General features: G+C 29.9%; 1 protein-coding gene across 2 annotated transcripts in view; it reads left to right on the top strand.

Moving 5' to 3' along the window:
- Positions 1-10,064, top strand: part of LOC107436635 (SAM domain-containing protein SAMSN-1) — a 31,929-nt gene extending 21,865 nt beyond the window's left edge. Inside the window, exons 8-13 of one of the 2 annotated variants that reach the window (XM_016048408.2) lie at positions 899-1,015; positions 2,914-3,036; positions 5,394-5,441; positions 5,639-5,703; positions 7,393-7,491; positions 9,811-10,064. In XM_016048408.2, coding sequence (XP_015903894.1) covers positions 899-1,015; positions 2,914-3,036; positions 5,394-5,441; positions 5,639-5,703; positions 7,393-7,470 — 431 coding nt within the window. In that variant the 3' untranslated portion in view covers positions 7,471-7,491; positions 9,811-10,064. The remainder of the gene's footprint in view (positions 1-898; positions 1,016-2,913; positions 3,037-5,393; positions 5,442-5,638; positions 5,704-7,392; positions 7,492-9,810) is intronic. The other variant, XM_043040292.2, reaches the window with a different exon arrangement.
- The last annotated feature ends 3,158 nt before the right edge of the window (positions 10,065-13,222 follow it).

The raw sequence follows: 13,222 nt of genomic DNA, 5'->3' as shown, positions 1-13,222 counted from the left end.
TCTATTTACAATAATTCTAAAAAAAATCTTTGTATCCCCAAATAATTCTTACAAAAATATATTGTTTCATTCGCATAAATATATAATTACACAAATTTATGTTCAACGGTACGGTGTGAGTCGATTTGGTCGTTAAATTCACATATCTGTTATAGTGATCATTTTTTCCGGAACTTTTTTTTCTGTTTTTTTTTTCTATCAGTGTTTTATTTTATATTTAATTGCATTAAACTAGCGTTTGACGGTGCGAATCAAATCGATCGCTTAATTGATAGTAATTGCTAAGGTTGTGCTTTTTTTCCCGGTGAGTTTTACTGAGATTCGGTAAAAACAAATCTGTTATCCTTGTAAAAGGATTGGCTCTGGTATGTCAATGTCTAGTTAGTCTAGGACACCAGAGTATTGCTCCCCTGTGATGGAAAAACAAATTTTATTATCTGCTAGCTCATATATTGTGCATTTGCATTGATAATTTTGGTCCATTTGTGTTTAACAAGTACTCTGATTTAACAAATGAATTTTCTCAGTGCCATTGTTTTTGTTACATACGAGTTTGACTTCATTCATTTTCTGCTACATTTTATCAGAGACAGAACACATCTGCCATTCGTTTGATAATGCAGCACTTTTTGTTTCCATATCCAAAACAAAAGCAATTTTTCAAACTTTTTTTTTTCAAAAATTAAACTGGTTTTTAAAGTTTTGTTTTTCTAATAAAACAAGAATTAATTGGTCAGTTCTGGTATTATTTTCTAGCTCATGTCAGAACAATTAATATAATAATACAGATTATTAAAAGGCAGTTACTCTAGAGAGCATAAAATGTACATTTAAAGTACATTTAAAAGATGAAAAGGAATGTGATATAACCTTTGTTTTTTACATTTATTTTTTGTAGATCTATCTGATGACGGGAAATTTTTCGAACCAACAGCTACATCGTCACCAAAAAAGAAAATTACAGACTTGATTAATAGCCCAATTAAAAAAATACAGATCCAACCAAAGATTTATGGTAAATATTTTGTTATAGGATGAAATATAACTAAAAAAATATAATTTTATTTTGTAATATTTTCTACCAATATGTAAAAACATTAAGGAAAAACACATTTTTGTGACTAACTCGAGAAATTGTGATCCAAATCAGGGGAAAATTTCATGTTAAAGAACAAAATATGACAAAAGCGATAAGAATAAAAAGGTAATCCAATAAAGATATTAAATTATTAAAATAAGTCATTTTTATTAACTTTCTAGTTCACCATGTGTTTTTTTTATTGATAATTTCAGCCAACTAGATGTAGTAGCTCAAAATGCGTACTTGTGAAATTGGAACAGCTCGAAACATGAGTTTACAAAAATGAGCAAAGCTCGAAATGCGTGTTTACAAAAATGGTCAAAGTGGAAACTACGTGTTTACGAATATGGACAAAGCTCAAAATGCGTGTTTGCAAAAATGAAAATAGCTCGAAATGCGTGTTTGCAAAAATGGACCTAACCAAAAAATGCGCCTTCTCAGTTTTCATCCCAAATTTAACAGCCATACGAGGAATTCCGTGCTTACTTTTTCCTCACTTAAATCACGAAAGTTTTTTAAAAACGAAGTTGGTAGGTACTTTATTTACGTCGCAATAGAACTGTACAATGGGCTATTGGTGACGGTATGGGAAACATCCCTAAGGATGATCCGAAGACATGCGATCACAATATTAATCCTCTTCAGAGGGAATCGCTTCCCAGCTTTGGTAGCCCGACGACCTACACTCGAAGTCTAGCACTTTACGGTAGAACAGTTTAACGAGGACTTATCCTGTGCACCCTCGGTCCCTACGCAGGTAGATTAAAGTGGTCACCCACCCGCTTACTGACCGCAGCCAGTAATGCTTGACATCGGCGTTCTACTGGGAACCGTGTCCTTACGATCAGTCCATTGCGTGACTTAAAACGCTAAGCATAATCATTTCGGGGCCATGTCATGGTTTGGGATGGCTTGGTATATTACAGATGTTATTCAGCAGGTAATGTTTTTGTATTTAGAAATCTAGGCGATAAAGTGAGTTTTTAATGTAACAACGTAAAAATATACTACCACTATGATAAGTTTATAGTACCCATGGCAACCTTGTAAAAACATCTGTTGACATTTATTTTCTTTACAAACAAAAAAAGAATAATTTAATAAATGTGCCCAAGTTATTTATGCAAATGGGCGATATCACAATACGAATTGATTTGAATACCTTCGCTTATTTTTACAAGAAAAAAAGAACAATACTCATAAAAGAAGTTTGAAAAACTGAATCAAATGCTATGTCCGTTTCCGTAAACACGCATTTTGAGCTTGTCCATTTTCGTAAACACGCATTTCGATCTTTGTCCCTTTCCGTAAACACGCATTTTCAGTTTGTCCATTTTCATAAACACGCATTTCGAGCTTTGTCCGTTTCTGTAAACACACATTTCGAGCTTTGTCCGTTTCCGTAAACACGCATTTTGAGCTTGTCCATTTTCGTAAACACGCATTTCGAGCTTTGCCCGTTTTCGTAAATATGTATTTTAAGCTTTATCCATTTTCTTTAACTCGCATTTTGAGCTTTGTCCATTTCCGAAAACTGCATTTTGAGCTACGTTCATTTTAATAAAAATGCATTTTGAACTGTGTCCAGATTTAAAAACTCACCAACGACTTCAAATTACCAACCACCAACGAATAAAAATTCGTTGGTGAGCTTTTAAATCTGGACACTGTTCGAAATACATTTTTATTAAAATAGACATAGCTCAAAATGTGGTCATCCCCCAACAAAGGATCAAAATTGCGATGACATGTCTTCGGGGATCATCGCCAAAAGCCCATTGTGCAGCTCTAGAGCGACGTAAATATATAATTTTTTTATTTCTTTTTTTCAGATTTCCCTGATGAGGAGAACTTTCACCTGGGACCAACAATTACTTCAACAAAGAAGCCAATCAATGCAACTTTTATTAAGGCGCCAAGTGAAACGCCAAATGCTACTTTGTCAAAGAATTTTGGTAAAGCTTATTTCATTATATCATAAACTATTATCAGAAAGTTATAATAACTGTACTCAACATGAATATCAGCTCTGATACCACTCCTGCAGAGTCTTATTTTACCCTTTGGCTACTAACGGGACTCATTTGTCCCAACAAATGTTTACAAATTATTTATGGACATATGTATCCCACCATTAAGTACGGCCGGGACATATATGTCCCAGCCTCTAAATTGATAACTGCTTGTCAGAAAAATCCCAAATACTAAATTTGCCTTATTTGTGACCTATTTTGTCCTTTTGAATAATAAACGGGACAGAGAAAATAATTTTTTTAAAATTCGTAGTCAAATGGTACCTTTTGAATCTGAATGTGCCCCTCTCCTATATTTATCATTTATCGATAATTGTTTGGCCACGGAGTTGACTTGGATGTAAGGGGGATTTCAAATGTTAATTTTTTTTATCAGTGGCTAAAGGGGTAAAAAAATCTCTACCATGAACATTTATAGCAAGGGAGAAGATTTAGGGGATTTGCTGCCGTAAATGGTAAAATGATAAAAGAAAAAAAGAAAATTACTAAAATTATCGTTTTTGCTGGTTTTTTTCTTAGAATTTTACCCTTATTTTCTAGATATTTCAGCTTCTAGCCCCTTTTTCCTACCTCAAATAAGTAAAATATACCGTCTCAAAAGTGGAGTGTTTTAGTGGGAGTCTCAAATTTGAAAGTTTACTTTTACGAAGGCATCAAGTCCTTATCTCTTCAAGCACTTTTAATCAAAATCGTGACTATATTTTTTGAGGGTGTTGATGCGAACAAGTAACAAAATTGAATGTTTAATATATTGTGACTTATAAAAAGGAAAATAGCGTCAAAATGGAATTAATTTTAATGTAAAAGCTTCTTTCCCTTTATAAGGCAATGATACTTTTTAGGACATTATAAGGCAACGGTAAGTACATTTATTACGAAATTCATTAATTTTTAATTGTAGAAAGGAAGCTATTTTCCCACTTATGATTTGTGCTATTCTATTGTAACTTCAAAAAACAGAAAAAAAATATCGACAAATTTGTTTTTGTTTAGAAGAAGGTGGGTAGCAGTAACGGTTAACGTGGGGCCAAAAAGAGAGGCTGACACTGTGGAGTTATTTTCTATTGTGTGTAATGAGTTCGTTCATTTGATCATTTCTCTTTGAGTTTATGTGTATTTGTAAACAAATAATTTATGAATTCGGCTATTTATAAACACAGAATAGCAAGTTTATGGCCAATTTTCTACAATAGGTAAAATTTTGTAAACTCCCCATAGTTGTTCTCTCCAAAAAATTGTCTTAAAAATCAAATTTATTTTATTTTATAAGCGTCATTGAACTGCCGACTAAATTCTGAGTTTACGACTATTAATGTACAATACCCTAGCCTTGGGAATTTGAACCCAATCCCGAAGACAAGGCAACTACTGGACCAAGTATTGGGAGAAATTTGCGTTCGTGGAGGACTTTTTGATGGAAATAGCCCGCATTTGCGTAATATGGATAGGAAAACCATGAAAACCTTCCTTGGTTAGCCTGACGACAAGGAGACTCTAATCCGTGATCAGTCTACCACTGAAGATATTTTATGTCAGCACTGTGGTCGGTGCGAATCTGGTGCGGAATTTGTTTCGACCAGCCATCGCTGGAATTCAAACTCTTGTTACCTCTTTGGAAGGCGAGCGCTCTGTCTTCTGAGTCACCAAGGCTCAATCAAATTAACTGTAGGTAATAAGCTAAATGAATTTTTTTTATCAATCAATCTCAATCCAAAATATATTCTAACATACAATTAATGGAAAAATTGGCCCAGTAAAGGGTTAAAGAAACATTCGAAGCAATATATTTACGTTAATAATAGGCTATATATGTATAGTTAAAAACCAAACTACCTTCGAATTATATAAAATTCTGTTTCTAAGACAAACTACAATGTTAGAAATCTGTTTTTTTCTTATGTTTATTTAGTGGAAAATTTTTAATTAACTGAAATTCATCTTTTATTACCCATAGTAATCAGCCAAATGTAAAAGAATATCGGAAGAACCCATTTTACAATTGATGTTAAAAAAATTCATTAGTAATCAACAATTACAATTAAAAAAAACTAAAATTATCAAATGTATTAAGGCATTTTTTTATTCAAGTTTTTTCCTGAAGTTTTATGGAAATTTCGGCAAATAAATAAGACTTATTCCAGCTGTCCCCACCTATCCCCTTCTCCTTTACATCAAATTCAAACTTACAGAATGTTTTTTAATCTAAAATAAATTATAAAACTTTTGTATCAAAGTAATTGCATTTCATATTTTAATATATTTGTTTTTAATTTTTTTAGATGGCAACAAGTTGACCAGTGATCCAGCTGCCAAAGGGAAAACCGAAAGTAAATTTCATATTAATGCACTAAGTAGAACAAAAACGATAAGAAAATTTTAATGTAATAAATTATAAAAATGAGCCATTTTTACAGATTTTTTATTTCAACATTATGTTTTTTTTTGTAATATATACAATAGTTATATATTTGTATATTAATATATTTTATATAAATAATATAGTTGTCTATTCTCAATTTTTTAGATTGTGACAAGTTGACTACTGAACCTGTTTCCAAAGGAAAAGAGTCACCTAAAGCAGCATTAAAGGTATGCATTTGCATTTTAAGGCAAATAATTTTCAATTACTCAAAAAGTGAGGAATGCGTTAATGCAATATCATGCGTCTGTATCATAAATATTGAAGGGGTTACTTTCTGTTAATGTTCAATTCAAATTTCAATAATATATTTCCATTAGTTCTAAAGAAAATCAAACAAATATCTTATCTTAATTTTAAATGACTCTACTGCTATCTTGATTAAACTATTAGGACCATATTTTTCAGATAATCTTCTTATTTTGAAAATTGAAAATTCGAATTTTTAGAAAAAAATGTTACGCTTATTCAGGAAAAGTACGTTTCTTTCTATTGTAATTAGTTAGCATATTATACACTTGAATCTTTAATCCATTTAAGCTTAGTGTCCTTTTAAAAGAATGGTTCTTTATTTCATAAAAAAAAATCAAAATTAAATATTTTTGAAAACCACGTTTTTGTTGTGAAGAATAATAATTAAAAAATAAAAATTCGAAGAACGTGGGGCGCATGAAATACATAACAGTAATGTTATATTAGTGTGTGTATGTGTGCTCATGAGAATATGTGTATGTATAGCTGTAATTGTAATTGTATCTGAATGTGGATGTGTATGTGGATGTATATGTGGCTGTGTATGAGTAAGAAAATGTGTAGATGTACTGTTATGTATTTCATGCGCCCCACGTTTTCCGTTTTCAAAGTTTTTATTTTTTAATTATTATTCTCCACTACAAAAACGTAGTTTTTAAAAGTATTATTTTTTATTTTAATTTTTTTTTGTACCCCCAAAATCTAAATTTTTTCACTCACTGTACACGAAACTTTTCAACTAACATGTGACACTAATTTGAAATAATCGAATCGACAACAAAAGGCAATCTCGAAACTATTAATTCTTCTTCAATTATAATTTTATTTTACTTTGTTTGTCTTCTTTCTCTTCATTTTCATGCATTGTCATCCGATTCTGAACTATGTACCAAATTTGAAGTCTGTAGCTAGTCGAAGTTAGTTTAAAATCGATTACAAAATTCCACCCGAACAAACATGCACGAAGGCAAGTTAATATAAACGTGGTAATAAAAAAAGAAACTAGCACAAGTGCTTCAGTATTAGGCTGAAACACGATAGCTTCTGAAGTTGGTGATCTGAGTGGCCAAGGAATTGGACCTCCTCGCCCAATCCATCTTCCTGGAAAATGGTCATTCAAAGAACTACGAACGATGATACCCCAATGAGGTGGTGCACCATCTTGTTGCAAAAAGGCATGTGGCTGAAGCTCTTCTAGTTGTGGAAATACGAAGTTTTCCAACATGTTTAAGTATACGACTGATGAGACCGACGATTGATGGCGATTCACACATGGAAGTTCATTGACAAGGGTCATGAAACTTTTTGAGTCTATCTAACCATTTATGTTATTAATTTTAATCTATCTTTATTATTTTATGAGTTATTAAACATCAAAATGGGTCCGGGACTTTGTAAACACCCTGTATATTTATAATAATTTTGTAGGAAAAATTGTTATTGTTAATATCTATTTATTGTTTAAATAATGATTAAGATATTTCCTTTAATAAATTAACTCAAAATTATATCTTGAAGTAAAATTGAATCTGGAATACAGCTTTCTTTAAAATTTGCGACTGAAATATTGCTTTTAAATAATGTTGGTATTAATGAATTTTTTCTAGCGGAAAAAGTTAGAAAGATATCGTCGAAAGATGGCAAAAGTTCCTATTTGTGACATTATCATAATGTGCCAAAAGTAGTTTTTCTTTTCAATAAAATAAGTGAGTGAGCATTTTTAATGTAAATTTTAAGATACTGTTTTTTTTTTCTTCAGAAGTCTTGATTTTTGAAAATTGTATTTCTGGAGAAATGTTATGAGTTGAATTATAGAGAAAAATGAGAGAGATTATATGTAAAATGCATTTTTTTTCCTGCAAGAAGTTGTAAAAAAGTTGTAAGGGAAATATTTTAGGTTTGACTTTACGCTGTGAAAAATTTTACTGTATCTTAACAACAAATATTGCAAATACTTCATACATAAGTGATATATATAACTATATTTTTTAAAAGATTGGAAGAAAAATATTAAAACAAACTAATTTTGAATTTTACTAATACTTAACCATATGCGCTAAATTCACAACTTAAGCAATATCGATTTAAATAAATCTAACTCTATAATAACATTTACCATTTACTTTTGGTACATTAGCAACATTGCAAACGTATGCTTATCGCTGAGGTCTGGAGTGTTTTTCGCGAGGACCTGCTCATGGCCAGACGAGTTTTTGTTGTTAACCCTAAATCTATAAAATTACCGAAATATGTACTCGTTGTTTAATAGCGTTCTATAAAGTAGATAGGGGTGTATTTTTATTATTTAAATACATTATTTACTTAGGTTTTTCTTGTTTAACCGTTTTATGACTTCAACATTGTAATGTTGAAATCAAAATGTCTGCAAGATTCCATTGAAATTTAATCTGCAAACCCAAATAAACAACGCTCCAGTGAAAATAAAATTCCCACTTACTATAAACAAATACTTCGTGCTCATTTTAAAGAGTTGACATTAATCATGCCATTCGGAAATATTTCTCTCCATTAATGTTTATATAATCAAAAACCACGTGTGTTTGAGTCACATGTATCTCATTTTGTATAAAGATCAAATCAATATGTTTCTCAATTCCTCTGGACATACAATGTCAAAAATTATAGCTTTTAAAAGGTTCAGAATGTGACAAATATGTGACGGTCTTGAGTGAATAAAAAGAGCTCAGGCACGTCAGCGTGTCGGCCGAGAAATGAGAGCGTTTCAAGTTGGCATTTAATTACAGTCGGTGTGAAAGGGTTAAACAGTAAAGTTATGAGGAAAACCATCGGCGTCGTTGTCCCGATTTTTCCGTGATTTGTTCTATTCTCTGTTTCACGTGTAAGAAAATGGCAAAAATAGTTTATAAAATCATAGCTTAAAAAATAGTTAATAATGATTGAAAAACTGCTTTGAGGATAGATAAAAATTAAAGTACTTACTTAATCTGATAAAATTATAGCGCTGTTTTGATCATTGGAGTTGGACATTCTCTCTTCATTTGGACATTTCTTTTTTAAAAAATCTTTTTTTCAAAATACAGCTTATATAGGGTTGCCATTTGTTGAGGATATTACCAAGTATATCCTCAACAAGATATACTTGATATTAGATAGTATATTATCAAGATATTATCATACCAATGAAACTTTGTTTTCTTATTTTTCTTTTTAAACACCTGAAAAACTTTAAAAAAAGTTTTCAAGTTACATAGAGTCTGATCTGTTAACAGCATGGATTATAAAAATTGTCTCTTTTTGTTTGAGAGAAATATTTTTGATACATTCAGAGAAAACGTTTTAAATTATTTGTGTTAATTCCTGACCCTAAACGAAAATATAAATTTACTTCGAATTTTGTTATGACTTAAATTTGAAATTCAATGTTAAGATGCATAGATTGAAATCGTCAAAACCTGCTTGATTTCTGTAGAAAACAAAAAGATAAAACTGATTATTAGAATCACTTTCTCATATAGCTTTTAAACTGGTTTTGCTATTTCTTCATCCCGCCATCTTTTATAGCAGTGTTTCCCAAAGTGTGGTACGCGCACCCCCAGGGGTACGGGAACAGTTTAGCGGGGGTACGCGCTCTTATGCAAAATATCTTACAACAAACGAAAATTTCACAAAATTTTATTTAAGTTAGCCATGAAAATTAGGATTACATATTTTTCTATTGGCTATTTTTTGCAAAGTTAATAGTTAATCATTAAGGGTGTCAACAGCCAGTTGTGATTTTTAACTTTTGAGCAAATTTTTTTATTAGTGGTACACAGCGTTACGAAAAATTTAGAAAGGGTACACAGAAGACATAAGTTTGGGAAGCACTGTTTTATAGTGATTCGATGATTTCTTCCAAGTTTAAATATTACTTCGTAACCCTTAATATTTGTACTATTTTAATTTCATATTTGACTTGGATTATTAAAATAAACATTAAGGGTGATCATTATGACACACCTAGTATAAATTTGATCATTTATGCTTATCTATTCTTTTTTCAGGTATCTTTGTGGAAGCGAGTATTCATATATTTACATTTACTATACTTTTCATATTTTTATAATTTCTTTTTGAAATTATATACATTTTTACTATAATATCTTCATATGTGTTTTAACTATATTGATACATTTATGGTTATTAGAACAAAGAAATATTATGTATTGTAAAGTTTGCTGAGCAAATACATTTTACATGTGATTTATCTTTGAATGTCTGTTTATAAGTTTATTAAAATAAAAATAATTTATGCTTACTTTTTTGTGCATATTTTCGAACCTATCTCATATCTTTTCTTTAAACGCGCACGTTTTTGCTAGATATCGAAGAGTATAAAATATTTTTTTAAAATTGATGCATTATCTAACATTAATCAGTAATGCAAAAACATAATTTTTTTTTTATTTCTTCATTTTGTAGTACTGGGTGCAAAATATAAAAACAGAATAGCTGAATGACTTTTTATCTAATAATAGGATTTTTGCGCACTAACGTAAATCAGTCTTAATATTTTGAGAAGTAAACTCACTAGAATATTCTCACTACCTAGAGTAGACGATATATCAAGTCACGAAATTAGACACAAAACTGTACTTAATCTGAAGAAACTTTCAATCGACTGATTAGGGGATTACTGAATCTGAAAAAAAAAAAAAGAATATATTTTTTATTTCTTAGTTTTAAGCTACAATTTCACCTTGCGTCCCCTTGCTTTTAAGCTTGCCATGGAAAGTTTTAGAGGTTTTCCTTTCTATGTACCGAAAAGGTGGGTTAGTTCCATCGAAAAGTCCAAGTTTGTCCCAATGCTGTATCCATAAGTTCCCTTGTCTACTGGGACTGGCTTAAAAGTACAAGGCTACAGACTAGAACATTGGTAATCATAAACCCGAAAATGAGTAGACTTTTTTTTAAGCTGGTTATAAAATAAGATAAAATACCACCCTGTATACTGCGAATAATATGCTGTGCGGGGAAAAAAAACCCGAATATTTTTTGAATGGATTTTTACATACTAGGACCCAATCGTAATTGTTTGAGGTCCTAAACTTAAACATGATAATTAATTAGTATAGTTAATATTTTAAATCAAACACAAAAACTTTCTCTAAATAATCATAAATTTTTTCGACTTTCAACAAATGGAGGGGGAACCGCAATATGGTCATATTAATCATTCTTATAGTTCATAATTGCATATTTTTAGTATGTATCAGGTTTTAGAATTGACCTTGTGGAGTTTTTTAGCTGCAAAGAAATAAATGTGCTTAAATTTTAATCCATCGTAGCAAACAATGGTATAAGTTGTTGTAAAATCACGAATACCTTTCCAGGTGTTGGAAAGGTTTCAAAACGTCTGCAAGAAAAGGTTTAAGACATGTCAAGGAGTCAAAAAATAAAATAAAAATTCAGAAGAAAATGCTACATGACCTTAAAAAATTCCGCTTCCCCCTTTATTTTGATGATTTCCTGACTTTTTTTCATGATTTTATGACTTTCCGATTTTATTTAAACTTTATACCTGCTATGATAAAGTTAAACAGCGTGTAATACTTTTGATAGTGTTCTCGGATTTTTTTTCACGAATTAACGCAATTAAAAAAGATCTGATGATTGCGTTTATTTTAATTAATTATATTTTTTAATAGATATCTTTACAATGAAAAAATTTTTTTTATTCAATCTAATGGAATACAGCAAGGATCTAATTTTTCATCTCTCTTAGCTACCTTATTTTTACACGATTATGAAAAAAATTATTCTCTTAATATTAAATTTGTTTTTAGATTTATTGATTAGATTATCTCTAATTTTCATGATTATACATTTTTGTTAAATAGTTTTTACCCCGAGGAATTAATCTTGCTTCGTAATCATGATGATAATATTAATTTTAATTTTTTGATTTATGTATTAAAAAAGAAAATATCTGCTTTGTGGATTTATACCATAAAAGAAATGATTTAAATAGACTAATTGCATCTGGAATTCTAATGTTTTTAAAAACATTTACTTAAATACCATTTTTAATCAAATGAATAGTATTAAAAGAATATGTAGTAATACTTATTTATCCAAAACAACAAATAGACAAATTCTGTCAAAATTTGATAAAAAAAAAAACTATGTATGCTCAACTAAATTCTATATTAAATCATTGAAATAATTGTACATTATTATTAATAAGTTTACTAAAAACTTTTTTGTTAATTCATATTTTTACCATGTGCAAATCCAATACGTGCAAATCCGTAGCTAAAAATTGGTGCAAATCAGGCAAATCATGTTTCTTTTTTAAAATAAATGTTAATTTTCTAAAATCATTAAAATTGTATGATTACATATCAGTCTTATTAATTCTATTTTATAATCGTCTTTGAACAACCGACTCAATTTTGGGTTTACGACTACTAATGTTCAACTCCCTACCCTTGAAATTTTGAACCCAATCCAGAAGACAATGGAACCCTTGGATCAAGTTTTGGGAGGAATGTGCCTTCGTGGAGCACTTTTTGATGGAACTAACCCGCATTTGCGTTACATGGAGAGGAAAACCATGAAAACTTCCCACGGTTAGCCTTACAGCCAAGGGACTCTAACCCAAGATCCGTCTAAGGCTGAGGATAATAAAAATTATAAGGATATTAAACATAGCTCGTGTCGATCAAATTTCACTGAGAAAATTTATGATTGAAACAAGTTAGAGCCTAAATTTCGAATTCAAAACATGATGTAAGTTTTTGCTGCTTTGGAACAAAAACATTAAAACCATACTGAAAAATATTTGACAATAAGAAAAAATTTCTTTAAAAATTATTACAGATTGTTATTAAAAAATTAAGAATAGTAATATTATGCGTAAAATAATTTTAATAACTACCAACTACAATTCTAAGCAACAATAATACTTAAATTTTGTTGCATTGAAGCTGATGTGCAAAATAATCATAATTATTTGTTAAAAAAAATTATTAAATAGTTTTTTTTAAAATACCACTTACATATAAGTGACAATCATAGAATTATCTAGTTAAATTATTAATAAATCATCCAAAATTCCTAATTTTTCTCTAAATAGAAAATAGCTTTTATTGGAATGTAAAAATGGAAATAACTTTAAATATTTTTTGGGAGGAGGAGAAAATTTTCCCAAACTGCCCTTACATAAAAATGATTAATCATAAAATTATTTCTATGAAAAATTAATTAATTTTCATTAAATAAAAAATATATCTATTATAGGATTTAAAAAAAAATTAGTTTAATTTTTTTTAGGTATTGAAATATTATAAAAGGGGAGGCACGTGCATTTTAATTAAGTGGAGTCAACTGAATCAAAACAAAAGAATTATTTCTTAGAGTGGGATCGTGACCTAAATTTTATTGTGAGACGAGATCGCGAATTCATCTGTTTTA

Source organism: Parasteatoda tepidariorum, chromosome X2, assembly GCF_043381705.1.
Source record: "Parasteatoda tepidariorum isolate YZ-2023 chromosome X2, CAS_Ptep_4.0, whole genome shotgun sequence".
Taxonomy (NCBI): domain Eukaryota; kingdom Metazoa; phylum Arthropoda; class Arachnida; order Araneae; family Theridiidae; genus Parasteatoda; species Parasteatoda tepidariorum.
The sequence above is the reverse complement of the archived record's forward strand: the minus strand, read 5'-3'. Positions and strand labels throughout refer to the sequence as shown.